The sequence below is a fragment of the Numida meleagris genome, chromosome 6 (assembly GCF_002078875.1).
Source record: "Numida meleagris isolate 19003 breed g44 Domestic line chromosome 6, NumMel1.0, whole genome shotgun sequence".
Taxonomy (NCBI): Eukaryota; Metazoa; Chordata; class Aves; order Galliformes; family Numididae; genus Numida; species Numida meleagris.
In genome coordinates this window covers 47,056,080-47,075,482 of record NC_034414.1, presented here as the reverse complement: position 1 = coordinate 47,075,482, position 19,403 = coordinate 47,056,080, and the positions used below count along the sequence as shown (strand labels likewise).

The window sequence follows — 19,403 nt, the reverse complement described above, 5'->3', positions numbered from 1 at the left end:
CAGAAATAATGTTGCCAGTATGAGTAGGGAAGTCATTCTCCCTCTGTACTCAGCCCTAGTGAGGCCCCACCTCAAGTACTGCATCCAGTTTTGGGCCCCTCACTGCAAAAAAGACATTGAGGCCCTGGAGCGTGTTCAGAGGAGGGCAGTGAAGCTGGTGAGGGGTCTGGAGCACAGGCCTTATGAGGAGCGGCTGAAGGAAGTGGGGTTGCTCACTCTGGAGAAGAGGAGGCTCAGAGGTGACATTATCACTCTCTATAACTACCTGAAGGGAGGTTGTAGTAAGCTGGGAGTCAGCCTCTTCTCTCTTATAACTAGTGACAGAACAAGGGGTAATGGCCTCAAGTTGCACCAGGGGAGATTTAGGCTGGATGTTAGGAAATTCTACTTTTCTGAAAGAGTGGTCGGGCACTGGAATGGGCTGCCCAGGGAGGTGGTTGAGTCACCATCCCTGGAGGTGTTCAAGAAATGTTTAGATGTTGCGTTGAGAGACATGGTTTAATGGGATTATTGGTGGTAGGTGGATGGTTGGACTGGGTGATCTTGTAGGTCTTTTCCAACCTAGCTAATTCTATGATTCTAATATGGAAAATTCTAAATAAGAACTTTTATTTTTGTTACCATGAGGTAGTCAAGTAATCGGAGAAATAACCAAGAAAGGCTGTGAAAACTCCACCCTTGGAGGTTCCCATCCCACCTCTGCCTTCCAATTCCTGTTTCTATGAAATTTGGTTACTGTTTCGCAGGATGTTCTTGAAGTTCTGTTTAATTTTTCTGGAGATTACAGAGAAGTTGCATGAGCTAGGATTACTGAATATGGACTTAATTCTTATCTTCTCTCTTTACAGAGGTCTTCACTGTCTGTGGCAGGTTAAACTGTCCATATCCAGAAATAGAGAAATTCTGGCCTAGAATTATAATTTTGAAAATTTCATGTATGATGCTTGTGCCATAAGCATCAACATGTGAAGAAGAACAACAAAGAAGTCTAATTTCTGAGGTAGAGGTGAAATTACTGTGATCTTAAACCTGTGACTCTTATTGTACAGATCTAACTTTGCCTTGAGAAGCCTAGCTCTGTTCTGGGCTTAGGGTTTTTGTACTCTGACACAATGATATCTGTTGGAGTTATTATGGGCTTGACAATACAGATTGTTATTTCTTGGATGATCGAAACTTCACATAACCAGACAACTAGAATATTAATTTGATATAAGTATTGCCAATGTTTGGCTTTAAAATAGCCCTTATCAAAATGTAAAATGAAGGACATCTTAATCTTATTAAGACTGTTCTTAAATTGGGCAGTTGGACTAGGCAAAGCTTGTATGGGAAGACAACTTGAAAATGCAAGATTCAGTCACATAATACTTGAAAAGCAAACTTGCAAGGAATGATCATTATTTCATACCAACAAATGTATCACTAACCAACTGTACTAACAGATAATGTGGCAGCAGCAAACTGTCAAATTATATAGTGCTAGTTAAACCTTATTACTTTGTTAGGCACAGCTTACTGAACAGCCACTGTGCAATTGTCTGCAAAAACTTGACGGTTCTTACAACTGAAGCCGATTGAAAACAGGAGACTAGAGTTCTCCTTTATATCAGTTACAAAAATCATCATGGTTTTTTTCCAAAGAAGTATAAACATGATACATCAGATAAGAACAACATGTGATCAGTGTTTATATTAAAGAGAAAAATTGTGTTTCTTCAATAAATGTGCTGTAGAGAAAAAAGAAGCAAGTGAATGAGAGACATTTTAGTGCACTCAGAACTTGAACCTGTGCTTACATGCCTAATGTAAGATTTTAGACTGTTATTGTAAAAAAGACTCTTTTAAGCCAATCATTGCTATTCAAATAAAAGGTTAAATTACAGATACCTGGGACTAATAGGACTTTTCCTTAGACAAACTTCCCACAAGTGTAACTGTGATTTTCAAAGTTGAATTTTTAAAATTACACTCCTTAAACCACAGCAGGTCTCCTAGTTAAAAACCTGACTTGGCCTTCAGATACCAAGCAGGATAATATTTCTTTCAAGTGTCTGCGAAGTCAAAGAATGAAGTAAAGATGAAGATATTTTTGTTTTGGATCCTAAGCGTAGATCTAGAGACTTTATTTCCTGCCATTCCAATGTAATAGATTTTCCTTCCACATGACAGAGAAAACTTGAAAAAATGTAGGTCACTCCAAAAGAAAAGCCTCCTGTTTATTTCCATGGAAACTTCAACAGATACAAAGAGTGCAACAACTCTGAAAGAGCAAATTCTCAGCTACAAAATGCTATTTTTCAGTATAAACACCACCATGAACTGATTCACATAAATGAGTTGATCAAGACAATCTTCATTTTGTGATGTGACGGCTGTGTATGGCTGTTCTGAAGATGGCATCTCTCTGATGTCACTGTCACCATGTCAGATGCTGACATTGTGGCCAGCATAACAAAAGAGGAGACATTACTTTCAGAGGAGCTCTGCTACATAAATTCTAAAAATTCATAAATTTTTCTCCCAGCCCACAAATGTTGTATGTGGTCATGAAACTTTAGGGGGTTTAATGAACAAAATGAGACTGTATCCTTTCTTTACTGAGATCTTAGAGCTGAAGTATTATTTTCAAAGTTTTGCAATGTCAAAATTCTATGAAAGATGGCTCATCTCTTTATAATAGAATTTATTTTCTCACTGTCCTCTGGGAGTGCTTTTCAGATAAGTAACTATTATGAGAAAACTAAAGTAAATCTTGAGTACATCCTAAAATTATGAAATATGAAATTCAGGGCAAACAAGAACTGAACTCCCCTTGTACTATGCTTGACTGATGCATGAATCCCAGTTCTGTCAGAACTGAATAAGAGTCATAGATCTTTCTTCTGGATAATTCGACAAATCCATTCATAATCTGTAATTTCCATAGTAAGTTTTTGAGATGGATATGTTTACCTTCAAATTATGCAAATTATTATATTAAAGGCTCATATATTAAAGACTCCTGACATATAGGTCACATTAATATCTACCTACAATATAAATGAGAATAAAGGCTCTGCCAAACAGGATAACAGAGATAAGACAAATATTTTGGGTAAAAGAAATGCAGGGAAGATTCTCATGTGAATCATCACCAGGCTGAGCATGGTGTATCTTCTGTGCATCTCTGCTGAGAGACTTCTGACTTAAAGAATGGGGCTTGCAGACCTTATAGTCCTGTTGTAAGATTCTTTTGGTAAAATCTGACTTCAACCATCCATGTCTTCAAGACATACTCCAGGTAGGTTCTTCAACCTAAATCCACCTACGTGGTTTCCCTCTAGCTACCTGATATTTGGCTGTATCCTTTCTGCTCTGTATACAGGACATGAAGACAGTCTTTCCCCCTTAACCTGCTGATGGAAAGTGGTTCATTTCCACACCTGTTATGTATATCAGTGATATGTAACAAAGATACTATAGATTATCTGGAATGAGGTGGCTGTACCTGTTCTGCAATCACTCAACTATGAGTCTTCTCTTGGCAAAGGATGAGGTTCTACTGCCTTGAAACATTGCCATTTCTGTTAGTTCCATTGTTTTACTTTTCTTTCAGTGTTTCAGTGCCCCCAAAAAACAGGAAAGTTGTGAAACATCCTATGAAAATGTTTAAATAGTCTGGTTCTGGAGGCGGACGTGGCATTCAGCAGGAAGTAGCCTGAGGTTGCAAGGCTTGCTGAGCATTTGCTGACAAAGGAAACCAGGTGTCTTACACCAGAGGTGCTTGGAATAAAAGAGTGTGAGTGAAGTCAGATGGTCAGGAATTAACTGAAATATAAGACAAAGTGTCTGTATAGGCACATTTTGAAGGTTACTCTCATTGGAAATAGGACCCTGCAGTGGACCAGCTGTAGTAGTATCTTACAGGCTCTTGCAACTTCCAAAGAGTGTCATTAGCTGCTTTTCCTCAAGGGTTGATCTAAGCTTTGGATACTGGCTGGCTCTTGACTAGGGAGGATCAGCAATTCCTTCAGCAGGTGCTGGGGAAGGGCCCATATGAGATGCTGCTGATGCAAGAGTGTGAGCTCCCAGATATTTTGCTGGAGGGACAGGTGGAGTTTGGGAAGTGGGGATTCCTGAGGTGAAGGAAGTTTCTGACTCCTGGTACCAGAAGGATGTAGGGCTGGGAGATGTATCTACCAAGGCTCCCAAGATGTCTGAATATAAGACAGCATGTACTTTAGTTTCATGTGTGCCAGAAGGACTTATTTCTCTCCTTTAAAGCTCTCCTCCAGATCCAGCAAGTGTTCTCCATAGTTTCTTTACTAAGTACAAGTCAGCATCCCATTCCTATATCTCTTAAGGAGGTGAAACCCCTCATTATTGTCCCCACTTGTTGGTATCTTATGTTTCCCAGTTCCTGTCTAATTTCTCAGTGTTGTCTTTGTCTGTACTTGACCTATTCTGACTCAGAGGATTGTCAGATATTCATGAAAGGCAGATCCTGCTTGACCAATCTGATCTCTTTCTTTGACCAAGTTACCCACCGGGGGAGGGAAAGGCTGTGGATGTAGTCTACCTAGATTTTAATAAAGCTTTTGATGCTGTCAACCACAGTGCTCCCCTGGAGAAGGTGACAGCCTACAGCGTGGGACTCTTTGCTGGGTCTGGAGGAGTGGGCCCAGAAAGAGTCCCAAATGGAGTTAAATCCAGCTGTCAACTGATCATAAGTGGCGTTCCCCAAGGGTCTGTACTGGGGCTTATCCACTCTAATACATTTACTGATGATCTAGATGAGAGGATTGAGTGCACGCTCAGTAAGTTTACAGATGACACCAAGCTGGAAGTGTCGAACTGCCTGAGGGTAAGAAGGCCCTTCAGAGGGATCTGGACAGGCTGAATTGTTGGGTTGTGTGAGCTTTAACGAGACCAAGTGCTGTACTTAACACTGATGAGGATACCCCTCTAGTACTGTCTTCACTTTTGAGGCCTCACTACAAGAGAGGCACTGGAGTGGGTCCAGAGAAGGGCAATGAAGCTGTGAAGGGTCTGGAGCACAAGTCTTCTGGGAAGCTGATAAGGGAACTGGGATTGTTTAGTCTGGAGAAGAGAAGGCTCAAGGGAGACCTTTTAGCTCTCTCCAACTTCTTGAAAGGAGGTTTCAGACACATACCAAAATCCTTCAAGCAGATGCTAGCTCCTTGACTATTTCATAGACTTTTGTGCTGTTAACACTCTTATCCTGATGACTGCAGATCTTCACTGTTTCAGGTATGACTTAGTTCATATTACATTTTGTGGCTGTTCTTAACAAGGTTGCCTTCCTTAGAGGTTTAACTTCATTGTCAGAGTTGTTATATTCATCTCTAAAGTGAAAACGTGATACTTTTCTAGAGTAATGAAGTGACTATGCAATCATTCATATCCTCCAACAATGGTGTTTTTCATCTTTTGCTGAAATGCAGCTTTAGAGAAAAGCATATTAATTCCAGTACTATCTGGGTTAGGAACCAATCGTTTTGTGTTTCAGCAAAAATATGCTATCTTTGGGAAACAAGGAAAGTAACTATGTAAAGGAAGTGGGTGTATATATTGCTCGCACAAATGTCAATTATCTGATTGGCCAGGTAGCATCGCTGAGAGGTGTTCCCCACAGCTCTCTTGCCCTGACCCTGGCTGTCAGAGCTTAGTGCTGGGCAAAACTGTATATTTCCAGAGGAAGGGCAGTTTCCATCTCAGGTGACGTATAGAACAAGGTAGCTGTATTTGGCACAAAATCTCATTTCTAATTAATACTTGCTTAGGCATTGCTTTATAACCCTTAGGGAGCATAACAGTCCTCTCAAATGACTGGCTTTGTCCCATGGTCTTAGCTCTGATTGGAGTAGAGTTGTGGTCACGTGAATATGGTAGCCAAGAAAATTAGCTTTATCAGCATTTAGCTTTATCCTTTTAGATTATCTGTATTTGAGGCTATGTAATGTTTAACAGAGGAAAACAACAGCGTGAGTAAAGCAACAAGAAAGCACAATCCATGCAAGTGCAGGACTCTTCTGAATGCAATGTAAGTACCCAAATATCTTTACTTTAAAGATTTTGATGCAGCTATATGACATTTAGCTAGTGAGTCATGAAGCAGATCTGCTTTCAAAAGGCAATACTTAGTTTCTAAGCACTCAAATGACAGCAGAATTTAATTTCCAAGAAACACTGAATAGCAAATTGTGGAGATACAGCAGCACTACAACTATAACTCTGCTATGAATATTTATCCAAAATACCTCTTTCATATCTGGAAGAAATCTTACATAAGGAGAAGTAAAATACTCTGACTTCCCAACAATCATTCCAGTTTAATGTCATTACTGAGGTTCTCTAAAGTTTATGATGTGATAGCCAAAACTCTGAGGTGAATGATGTGTCTTATTTACACCAGCGTGGTCCAAGCAGGATACATAAAGTTAACTTTGATTAAAGGAGGATTCCCTGGTCATACAAAGTTTAGACAGACAGGATAGGCCAAGCCTACTGCAGTGGCCTCACTGTTTCATCACCATGGTGGGGCTGGACAGAGGAACTCATCTGGAAGACATGCCTCAGTTGAGCGATGGTTTAAAATAAAGCAATGTATTGTGATCTAATCAAGGATTAAAGCAGAAAAATGTCACTCGCTCACTTGTGATTACTCACTTTACGTGTTAAAAGGAGTCAGGAATGAGAAAGATGATGTTTCAACTGTTGTAAACTTTTATTGTTTTCCATTGACATAGCTCTGTCATTTGATGTAAACCTCTTTCAATCACAAGCATCATGATAAATCTGAGAGTTCTTAGAGGTAAATGTAAGAGACATAAGAGTTGTTTCTGATGTGTCACCACATCATAAAATGGATCTACAGTGAGATGAAAAAAAACAATGAACCTTTTAATTTACTCTCTCCCTCTGAATCATGTTTTACTTTAATAATCATATGCTTCTCTCTCCACAAGCATCCAGTAATGAGGGACTTGTGTAGCTGAAGGAAAGTGGAATAGAAGTGGGCAGTAGTAGAGATGAATTGCATCTAAGATCAAAGCAGGAGGGTTTCAAAACCATGTCATAATAAAGGAGCAGGTCAGGATATTAACAGTGTTAATAGCTGTTGCAGGTAGTAGCAGATATAAATAAAAGATGAGATGTTGACATGACTGTACTCCAGGGTCCAAAACAATTTATTTTTGTCCACACAGTAGTTGAAAAGAACGATGAAGGCCTTCCTCCTGCTATGCTTGCTGTTGGCCATACTTTACCCTGCAGTCCCCAGCATGAGACAGCATGACGACCACTATGATGAGCCTGAGGCAACTCACCTCCACAAGCAGCATCCTCATGAGAAAGAATCTCTTGCATTCTGCCAGCATATAATCCCCAGCAACACAGACTTTGCCTTCAGGTTTTACAGGCAAGCAACTGTCCAAGCACCTGGCAAGAATATTTTCTTCTCCCCAGTCAGTGTCTCTGCTGCCTTTGCCCTGCTGGCCCTGGGTGCCAGAGCCACAACCCAGGCTCAGCTGCTGGAGGGGCTGGCCTTTAATCTCACCAACAGCAGGGAGGAGGAGATACACCACGGCTTTCATCATCTCCTCCTCTTACTGAACCGTCCTGGCAGCCAGGTGGAGCTGAGCATGGGAAATACCTTATTCATGGACAAACACCTGAAGCCACTGAAAACATTTCTGAAGGACATCAAAAACCTGTACAAGGCAAAAATTATTTCTAGTAACTTTCAGAATTCTACTGAGGCTAGAAAAGAGATCAATGACCATATAAAAAACAAAACCCATGGGAAGATAAATGAAATACTTAAAGACCTCAATCCAAACTCTTTAATGGTACTCGTTAACTATATTTATTTCAAAGGTAAGTTCAGTTATACAGATGCTACTGCAATATCCAAGTTTGCCTTGGACTGAAAAAAAATCCCAGATTATTTCTGAATTATTTTTAAAAGAAAGAGAGTGTTAAAATTATAAGAAACATTGAAAGTTCTCATGCATTGAAACCTTTTACTATATCTATATTTTTTCTAGCATATTTTTAGGCTTGTAAGCACAAAAATTCACTTATTTGCAATCTTCAGGTTTTATGGAATTACTAGAGCACAGCAAATTTATGCATTTGTGGATTTTTCTATCAGACTTCTGTTTTACTTCAAAAATTATTCTGCAACATGTATATATCCAACATGAAGAAAAAATAAATTCTAAATATTATGAAAAATGACAGAACTTGAATTCACTTACAGTCCAGGCTTATTAAATGGGTACATATCTATGGAGTTGGGCTGTAAATGTTCCACAGCCACTCATCGCATGATATATACACCCCAGGAGGTACTTGGGAATGTGCTTTAGCAATGATTAACTTCTTCTTAAAGGTAATATTCATTTGGAGCAGCAGGACATAAGTTGAATTTACTGCCCAGAAAGGTGTGTTAGGAAATAGAATGGCATTCAATAAAATAGCTGTTACTTCCAGTACTCTATAAAATCTAGATACCCTAGTCAGAGGTGTTTCCTTGTGGTGGGACAGGAAGGAGTTCAAACTTATAAAGTAGTTGGAAGTACTTCAGTGTTAACATTCTATTACTTATTTTTCAATTTTTTTTTCTATTCAATCTTTAAAAAACAAGTGCACTTAGTTCTAAAATGACAAACTGCGATCCCTGTGTATTTGTTCAGTGAATGACTTAATACAAATAAAATACCATTGAAAATCATTTGAATAAACATGAAGAGAAATCTGGAATGTTAAATCCTTAGAAGCCCCATTCCACTTTCTGTAATGAAGTTATGATCAGACTCAAAAGTTCAGGTTGTTCTTTCATTGACACTTTTCCTTAGTACAACAAGACAAGGAACAGATGAAAAAGCATGGAAGGAGCTTAACATGTCACCTTTAAAAAGACAGTCATCTGCTGTGGAACTTGCATAACAAGCAAAGTGGTTGTAAATTAACTCATTGGATCCCAGTCAGGCGCATTTTATTTTCTTTTTCTTCAAATTTTTCTTTTTCTTCAAATAAATTTAAGATAACAACATAAAGTCATTTTATTTGATTTATCTGACTTGCAACATCTTTCTGAAGTTTAATCTTAGATATTTGTTTGTTACTTCAACACATTATAGCAGAGATGATAGGGAACAAGACCTTGAATAAATTTTGATTACCTCTGATCTTCAAGTATGAGCATAATTGATACGGATGTATTTGGTGTAAGTTAGTCTAGACTGTATTAATACATCCTCCTTGAATTAAGCGTATAACTATATTCTTTCTCTCTTACTTTTAAGCCTACTGGGAAAATCCTTTCAATATGAAGGGGACTCACAAGGATTATTTCTATGTGAATGCAAAGACTTTTGTTGAAGTGAAGATGATGATTCGAGATAGCTTTTATGAAATATATTCTGACAAGAAGCTGTCTTGCAAGGTGGTGAAGATTCCTTACAAGGGAAATGTTTCGGCATTGTTTATCCTGCCCAATGAAGGAAAAATGAAATGGCTGGAGGATGGCCTGATGAAAGACACAGTGTCTAAATGGGAAAAATCACTTGAAAGACGGTAAATTCCAATTTGATGCTTCACAGTAGTCAGAATCTGAGGTCTAAACGCTGTTATCAAGCTTTACAGTTATAAGCTTTTGTTGTTCATTAGAGGTTTAAGTAATGGGACAGGTATCAATGAACAGACTAAACAACTTGATTATTTGAATCTCAGCAGCAATTTGAACTAGCACCACTTTGTCATGAGGGAAGAGATTTGTGAGCTGGGAAACTCAGCTTCTCTTCCTATACATTTTTTATTTGATCTTCAGTATCGCCATTTCCGTTTCACAAATATAATATGTTAACAGTGGTACTACTGTGACATAGAAACCAGATCCTTTGAAGGGAATGGGGTGTGATTTCCAAAAGAAAAACCTTGAGGGCTAGAAGGTGAACTCAAATGTACCCCCAAAGGTGCTGGAGCTACCACTGCTTGTTGTTCATTTCAGAGGTGGTTATAAGATTGAAAAACAAGCCCTAAGTAATATCTTTCTTCTACATTTTCCCATCATCCAGACCACTGTCTTCCCACATTTTTGCTGCCATTTTTTCTATATTTAAAGTCCGTCATTTTAGCATGGAATTACCTGCAAGTTGGGAGACTTCAAGTCATACCTTGATTGTAACAACTACAATTCTCTTTTGAATTAATAGGAGGATGGAAGTGCATATTCCAAAAGTATCCATTTCTGGCACCTATGACTTAAAGAAGATGGTCATGAATCTGGGTGTAACAGATGTGTTTTCTGATCAGGCTAATCTGTCTGGAATCACAGGAAAGTCCGATCTGAAGGTTTCAAGAGTAAGTTGGTCAACAGAAAAGTCTGTGGATTCATCATTTGTCTTGATTTAAGCTGTGTTCTGGAATATTTCTTACTCCTGAGAATGATTGATATTCTGTGAATTCAAACATTTTAGCTAGTAGAGTAACTTTCAATTCTTTCAGACTTATTCAAGATCTGGAGATTAGAATACTGTCTTCCTTCTGGTAGCCTGGAGTTGTAGCAAAGGCTGAGAAGCTTATATAAATTTTCTCAGGAAGAATATAGTTTCAGCATGCAAATGGAGCCTTCACCTATGGGGAATTCTTCACATGAGCATGCCTAGTACAAAAAGTGGCCTTTTTTCTTTAATGTGTGCCTAGGCTGCTAGAGTATGGTTAGGTTGTGGTTGGAACTGATGATCTTGAATGTCTTTTCCAACGTGAGCAATTCTATGATTCTGTGATTCTATGTGATCCTATAATTTTAAAGGACTTTCAAACTATTTCCATAGAAGGCACTGGCAAGTGCTAATCACACAAGAGCGACCAGGCTAGAGGAAAGCATTCTGTTTCCTGGGAAGAAAAGATAATGCGAAGATAAATTAACATTCTTATGGGCACTGTGACAGCAGTAATTATAACATTACATTATCTTGGTTTTAGTGAAACAAATGTTGAAAACGCCAACAAATTTTGATACGGAGATTTATTTTCTACCGGCAAAAGTGTAATCCATGAGGTATTAGGGATACATGCAGAACAGCTCTGGAGTTTGACTTCTTTTCCCTCTGAAACAGTCATTCCTGATCTGAATTTGAGTGCTCTGCTCTGACTGCAAGGTGAGCAGTCACTAAGCTCTGTGTGCTGGATACACACAAGCTGAGGAATACTGAATGGAACAGAACTTACAGAGACAACATTGCTAAAACACCTACCATGGACTAAGTTTCCTTCTTCTTAGTTCATGACCTACCAGTCATTTTAGTGCAAGTCAGATGGTGAACTAACTTAGTGCTAATTTTAGCCATTCCACCCTCATCCTGTGTGTACAGTAATACTTGCTGTGTTTCCTTGTAGGCTATTCACAAGGCTCTGCTGAATATTCATGAGAATGGCACAGAGGCTGCAGCAGTCACTGGCACAGAGTTTGCTCCTCATTCTGTTCCTCCTGTTATAAAGTTCAACCGTCCATTTTTGCTGTTGATTGTTGATCAATACACTCAAAGTATCCTCTTCATAGGAAAAATTGTAAACCCACTGAAAAATGATTGATCGGTGGCTGGTCTTATTGATTTGAATTGCACATCATGCATTGATAGTCTGATGTAATTAAAATTATATCAAATCTGTTAGTAATGATTTTATTTTTCCAAAAATAAGTGAGACAAGAATGTGGTCATTCTTAAAGTCACTGTCCCTGCTCCCTCCTCCAGTAGAAAGTAACTACCCAGATATGCGTACTGGTGAATTATGAAGCAGTGTATACATCAATCTTCTAATGACCAGTATAGTTTATCACTGAAAAATAAGGTAAGTATCCAGCTGAGAGAAGCAGTTTAAAGCATTTTCAGTGTATAATGAATGAACAAGCAGGCTGCTTCTAATTAATGAGTACTAAATTAGGAAAATGCTGTTGTTTTCTCCAGCTGTCTGCAGCTCTTACCAGGTCCTGGTCCTGGAGATATGACATGGAAATTTAGAATATAAATGCAGTCCACCTGGGGATATCTTAGGTTTTCTCTACCACATGGATAGTATTGATGGAAAAAGTCATGTATTTGCATGAGAAAACGATTGCTCAGCACTCTGAGGATGTCTGTACCAATCTGACATCTCCTAGTGCAGCCTTATGCATCCAATGTAGTGTCAAAATTCAGAGTCAGATCTTGGCAGTTGTGTGGGACTGGAGCACCAAGGTATCAGCCTGACTCCTTCTCTGTTCCATCCTTTGGATTCAGCAGCAGCAACTATTTGAGAAGTGTTAAATACATTTATCCTTCTCAGTATGTTGTTTCTCATTTTCTTATAGTTGGACTCTATAGACCATGAGGGCAATTTGATATTGGAAGTTCCTTTGTGGAACTTGACCTTTCTAAAGCAACTGTTACCCACCACACTAATCTTTGCAATTAGAGCCTTGGTTACAGGATATTCAGGCATATTCATGTTCACAGAACTCCCTTGCCTAAAGAGAGAAAATCCCACATCTCCAACATCCTAATTAGTCTGAAACTGCAAGAGGAGAGTTAGCATTAGACCTGGAGTGCTTTTAAGGATATATTCCTGGGGGTTAGAAATCCATGTCTGCTCCTCCCTGAGCAGAGGATGGTTTAAAGTTGAGTTTGGCAAATAAATCCTAATAAACTCTACAAAGCATGCTGTTGAGTGGGTGGTGGATGAAGCAATGATAATCAGTAACATTGGTAGGTCTTCTAGGAAAAAGGAGACGTAACTTCAAATTATACTGTAGGGTGGGAGGATAGTGATCATTCCCTTCCAGACCTTTGAAGGACATGTCTTTTGCCATGCCCTCAGTCAGATCATTCATAGCTTATGGCGTGAATGCTCAGAGCTGTCAGCTTCGTGTTGGCTTCTTCAAGTCTACCTTTAAGGCAGTGAACACTTGACAAGCATCCTTATGTGGAAGCAGTGGCTAAAACAGACACTCAACAAGTGTTACATGCAATATAGATTTAAACTTGTTGTTCATTAAGAAATAATGGTTCAGAAGGGATAGGTTATTAATACCTGGAAGTGATAAAAGAGACACTGAGATTTAGTACGATCCCAGAGTTTACTTCTATGCTTGTAAATAAAGTGCTTCAAGATCTGTACTCTAGTCTTGAGTTCAACTGCCTCAATGCAGTTGATTTCCATGTTGCTTAACTCTGTCCCTGCAAGACACAAGGGCTGTTTATTGGAAATAACCTCAGGTTTGCTTTAAACCCCTCCAAAATATCCATGATATGCCTGGAAGGATTGCAGCTGGCGTGAGCAATACCTGCACCAGTAACTGTGCTAAAAATGTAAGAAGATGAGTGGTTGTAGGCTGATGGACATGGCTGCGCTCCAGAATTACCTGGTATAATGAAGCCAGGATGACAAATAGGAGTGGGAAACCTCCTCTGTTGTTCAGCCTTATAAGCTCCTGCCCAGCACATGACATTTCTCTGAATGCTACTTAGTTTCCGGTCGAGCTGAAAGGCCTTCACCAGCTACTTGTCAAAAATCAGGAGGCCAGGAACCCTTTTCCCATCTTTGGAACAAACTTAGTCAGTTCAGAAAACACTCTGTGAAACAAATGCGAGCCAAAAACTATAAGACTACCATGCATTTGCCATAGATTTATTTTGGTGCTTTCTTCTGACCAGTGCTTTGAGTCTGCTGTATGGATATTTTCAAAAGGTTGCCTCTTGTTAAGGATTTGCACTCATCCTCAGATAACACAACAGTATTCTGATGATGTAAATGCCTAAAACGCTTCACAACTGAGCACAGAAAGATACACAAGCTTAATTCTATAACATTGGTATGCAAATGAATTTAGATGCAATTTAAAACTTGATACCACGTAAAATGGAGACATAACCACCACTTAGGCTGTTTTTTTTTTAACTAAACTTAAAAATCTTAAAGTGTTTTGTAATGAAAGTCTGCCTGTCGGTCTTCCTGATGAAAATGTTCAGGGACCTGCCAATTTTTGACAGTTGTGCAATCTATTTGCCTGAGGGTGCCCTGACTGCAAACCGGATTGAGTTGTCAGAAAATGGCCATTGGAGAGTCTCCTTTGGCAGCTGGATCACTTTCTTGAGAAATGTTCAGCAGCCAGTGCTAACGTCATGCAGCTCTCCTTCCAACAGCCATGCAGGAGCACAACACATGGAGGGGATGAGGAGCACAGCTCCCCACTCCTCAAATCTGACAAAGACACTAAATAAAGCATACAGTATATACACTAATGCCACTGTCAAACTAGTGCTGAATGAGAGATGAATCTAGATCCCCCATGATAACTTCATTCTCATAGTGCCAGACTGAAAGAGAAACTCATATCTTTCTATTGCTTTTTTTTTTTTTTTTAGAAACGGCTTTACAGCCAGATGAGAAAGACAAATTTTGCTATAACCTCATCAAGTAATAACCATAGAAGGTCTCAAAGGGCCAGATGAATGAGTTGTTTCAGGCACTACACTCAGATACAAAATCTGTTTACATCAAGAAACCTTGAAGTTGTTTTAGTTTTTCTGTACCCATGTCTGCAAATACGCATTTGACTATTTTGCTGCACTGTTGTCCCTGACTCTCACCAGCCAGTGGCCACAAGCAGAACAAGAAAACCATACACCTCAGGAGCAGCATCCACTTAGAGGAGAACCTTTTAGTTCCTAATGAGAGATTATTCCCAGCAATGCAGACTGCCTTCAAATTCTACAGGTAAGTGAGCATCCAGGAACCTGGCAAGAACATTTTTTTTTCTCCCACATCAAAATCTCCAGTCGTTGCCCTGCTGCCCCCACTGACTGGCTCCAGAGCTGCCAGCTGTGCTCATATGCTTGTCTTTAATCTCTCTGACATTTGGGAAGACTGTTGGAAAGACTATTTTCATTTACCATTGATTATTCTAGCTCCTAGAACTTTTTAAAAATTCTGAGAGTTTTGTATACCAGCTTTAAGTCCATGTATAATTAATCAACATCTTCAGTCAACAGTCCTAACTACTTGAATTTGATGTGTCTTTTAGAAAAAACAAAGAAATTCAAGACTTCGATTGAGTTTGAAAACCATATTTTGGTCCTGCAGAGTTTATCTACGATTGCTTTCTTTTTCTCACTTCTGATGCTAATAATATTGGGGAAAAAAAAGTTTCTCAACTAGTTTTGAAAAGCCTTGGCACTATCCAGAGGATCTACAATCTCTGTGTCTTTACATGGGAAGTTTGTGGATAACACATCTGTAAAACCTGAGATGAATTCTCACTGTGGGATATCCATCTTGAACATCAGAATGCTGGCAGATTGCCTTCAGTTGAATTCACATCAGGACTTAAATAAATGTGTGCTCTTGAAAACACTAGGACATTAGGCAGAATATTGTTTACAATATTGTTTTCAACAAAATGATGAACATGATCATCTGAAGTGAAACTTCTGTTGTGAGAAATAGAATCACACTCCGGTAATAAAATAACCTTATTTACATCTGAGATTCAACGCAGAAGAAAATAATAGTGTTATTTGATTTTGTTTGTATGACTTTTATCTAGCAAACTATGAGTTCATGTGAAATTTTAGTTCTGAGATTCCTATTGACTTAGTCAAAGAGGTAGAAAACAAAGAAGAAGAGGTCTGCTTTGTATTCTCCGTTCTGTCACTAACTTTCTCCTTGGCCTTCAGCTTTTTTTTTTCCTTCTGTCAGTCATGTTGTTTTGCAAATGAAGCCAGCAACATTTCCCTTATCCAATAAGAAACGTCTGAATATTTGTAAGACATACAGAGACTGTAGTTGGAATGCCCATTATAGAAATAAATAAAAATACATAGAAGAATTGATTTTTATTCTAGTTGCAGAAATTTTGCAACGATGCCCATCTCTTGATTTTAATTGAGTTATTTATGTCAAGGTGTTTATATATATGAACTTTTGCAGACAAGTTTTTGAAAACACACTCACACACACAGACACACACACAATAGCAGCAAGAAAAGCTTTTTTTATTCAAAGGTGTAGCACTACTTTTATAATACTTGTTATCCACTATTGCCATCTAAAGCTTACTCCCTTAATGCTGATTGGATATTTTTGCTGAAGCATGTAGCAGTGAAGCATGAAGCAGTATTTTCCATCTACTGACATATCAAAAGGTAGCTTATCGGATCATCTTAGTTTGCCATTTTCCCTGCGTCACGGGTACATTCTTTGGTCAACTAGTCCCTGTTCCTTCGGGGAGGGGGCCTTTCTCGTTACATCTCGTATCCTCGTAACTGCCTATTACAACAAGTTTTGAGTGATACATTTTTATAAGACAAGAAATGCCTGCATGAGGAATTATCACGTGAAGTTCAATCCTTGTTATCTTGCTGGTGTTTTTCTTCCATACACAAAAAAACACAGGATTTCCAGCTTATCCTCTTGTTTCCTGGTGACATCCATCCTAGGTAAAAGGTTTTCAGTGCAGCCATTTGCAACAATGCTCAGATAAAATAAAACAGCTTTACTTTCCCTGGGATAACACAGGTGTTGCAATCTAAAAGGTATCCATATGGGGTGATTCACTCTTCTATTGCATTCAACAGGAAAGAATCATGTTTTCCAAGAGCATCTATTTCTGATACCTATGACATATAGGAGCTTTTCAAAGGACTGAGTGTGGTTGAAGCATTCACTAATCATGCTGATCTAACAGGAATCACGGAGAAACTGATTGCTTCCAAGTTTGCAGGCAAAAATGTGAGTCTGATGTGACCGCTGGTCTAAATCTTGCCTATGATGAGACTTGGATAAGGATAAGAGGAGACGGTGTCTGGGATTGTTAAGCAGTGACAAGAACATATTCCCACTCTTCCTGACACTTGAGTGTAGCTGCATGACCTGAGAGAAAACAGAGGAATTGCTGCTCTTCCAAGCAGGTCCTCCCTAATAAAAGTAGGATCCTTCAAATGGTTATCCAGGCATTAGGGATGGGCTGATAGATTCATATTATCTATATTGGCAACCCAAGACTTGAGAAAAATAACTTGTATTAAGCAACACCATGCTTGCTTCTGCTGAACCTTGATTATTACGTAACACTGCAGTAAAATTTCTGGCAGCTTGTATACATCACGAGAAAGAGCTCTCTGAATACAGTTTCTGACCAAATCTATCTTGTAAGAGACAGTAATGACATAACATTTATATGCTGGGTATATTCCTATGTGTAAGAGGAACTGTAGAGTCACCTGGAGTTAAATCATGTACATTCAGCGGAAATAATTAGTCATTGTTTGTTAGGATGAGTGTCATGTGTATGTATTTCAATCTTAAATAACCTTCTAAATAGATGAACAGTGCCTCTTTCTCTCTGCTCACTCTGAGAGGGATACCACTATAAGTCATATGTGATAGATATATAAAACCTGTCTATCCTCTATAAATATATTTCCTTACTCCAGCTAACATTTTGCCATATTGAAGTCTGCTCCATCTGTTCTCCATTTTCTTATTTTGACAGCTTATCAAGCCATGTTGTTACTTTGCTTTTCATTCACTATTTCAATAATTTCCAAAATACTCATCAACGGCCTCTCAAAAAACTAACCACTACTCCTCTTGACAAACATTTAAGCAACAATTTAGTGAAGTCTTTGAAGAATGGTATGAGGGCTGCTCTGAAAGTAATGCCTCCTATTTTAATATGTTGGCCCATTATGTCAAAGACGGATGTCAGTGGCAGAGAGGTTCCCAATAATATTCCATTACATATTGTTGCCATATGACAGATGGCAGCAGAAAGACAGTATGGGACAATGGCGTCTGATATGGAAGTGCATCTAAAGCAAAGGTATGTCACTGAATTCCTCCAGGTGGAAAAAATTGCACCTACTGACATTCATCAATACTTGCCAAACACTTCTGTAGACCAAAAAGAGGATGTGAGTACAGTGAGGCAGAGAGTGGTTCAGCAACAGTGATAGCTTTGTGAGAAACAATCCACATTTCAGACGTACATGCACAGCTGCCAAACCATGGAACGGATAGCGTCTCAATCAGCTCACTCACACAAATCAGTTCATGGTGGTGACTGTACTGAAAAATAGCATTTTGTAGCTGACAATTTGCTCTGCAAAATAGTGTTCTTGAGGTCTTTGTGCCCATTGCAGTTTCCATGGAAAAAAATAAAAGGCATTACTTTTGGAGCAACTTAAGTAGTTAGAGTATATCTACAATGTGCCCTGCAATGTGCAGGGCAACACAGAGGTATCGAGCTGTTCCTGACCAAGCTTGTTGCTGCTTCAGTACCTGATCAGATGATATCCTTCTACCTGGATATCCCATGCAGAGAGTTCTGTAGGACAAACTACCCTTTTCACAACCCGACATTGCTCAGGACCTATCTTAGATTTCCAGTTCTTGTACTGTGTTGATTTCAAAAGCTCAAGGTAGTGTGCTAATGCAAAGCTCTTTTGCCCACAGATTTGTTTAAATGCAAGAGTAGCAAGAACCTTGCTCTTCACACTCTGAGCCCTAGATGTTGGCATCATTTCACTTATAGAATGAAAAAATGGGGTTACAATGTTTGATGTCTAGAAAAAAAATAGCTAACTCATTATTTGCTTAACAAATAAATATTGTTTGCTTTGATTAATATTTACCAGTGGACATTAACTTAATACCACCAAGCAAAACAGAGAATAGGGAAGTAGTGCTGTGAAAGAGAGGTCCAGCAGACTCTTTTTAAACTACACTGTAAGTACCATATTGTCTATGACCTCTGGAATTTAATACATAACATTTAATTATGAGATGATTTTATTTTGTATCAGTAATTGGAAATTTATCTTCTGGAAGCACGATCTATACATTGAGAGCAGGATTCAGTCAGTGATGCAGCTCTTAGATACTATGTCAGGATGACTGGGAGATGAGGTCCAAAGTGAATATTCAGCTGCCATTGACACCAAGGTGAAACATCAAACCTTTTCTCTACTACCAGAGTAGTAGATTTGCTTGCAACTCTATGTCCTTGCTACTCTAGGCTGATGGAAGACTACTGCAGGAGCTGAGAGTAACACACTGATACCACAAGCATCCTCAAACACTACAGAGAGCTAAGTGGCCTTGGGGCTGACACTAGTCTCTCTCAAAAGTTTTCTAGTATTATATAAAGAGAATTTACAGGATCAAAGTGGGTTGCTTTCATTTAGATTTTCCTTTTTTCTGTCTGTTGTTTTATCCAGCATTTTAGACAAACTGAGCACGGTTCCCACACTCAGCCCTGACACATCTTCAATCTCAAGTGTTTCATACAGGGCAGCCACATAAGAGGGAACCCAGATTTAACAACTACCCATGAAATGTTTGATATAGGACAC

The 19,403-nt window shown here is 38.9% G+C and overlaps 1 protein-coding gene across 1 annotated transcript; it reads left to right on the top strand.

Moving 5' to 3' along the window:
* On the top strand, positions 5,889 to 15,760 carry LOC110401124 (plasma serine protease inhibitor-like). The gene is made up of 7 exons (XM_021401845.1): positions 5,889 to 6,046; positions 7,212 to 7,881; positions 9,315 to 9,585; positions 10,224 to 10,371; positions 11,410 to 11,557; positions 14,643 to 14,766; positions 15,074 to 15,760. Exons 2-7 carry the CDS (start codon positions 7,227 to 7,229, stop codon positions 15,102 to 15,104), a joined length of 1,377 nt encoding a protein of 458 aa, XP_021257520.1. The 5' UTR covers positions 5,889 to 6,046; positions 7,212 to 7,226; the 3' UTR covers positions 15,105 to 15,760.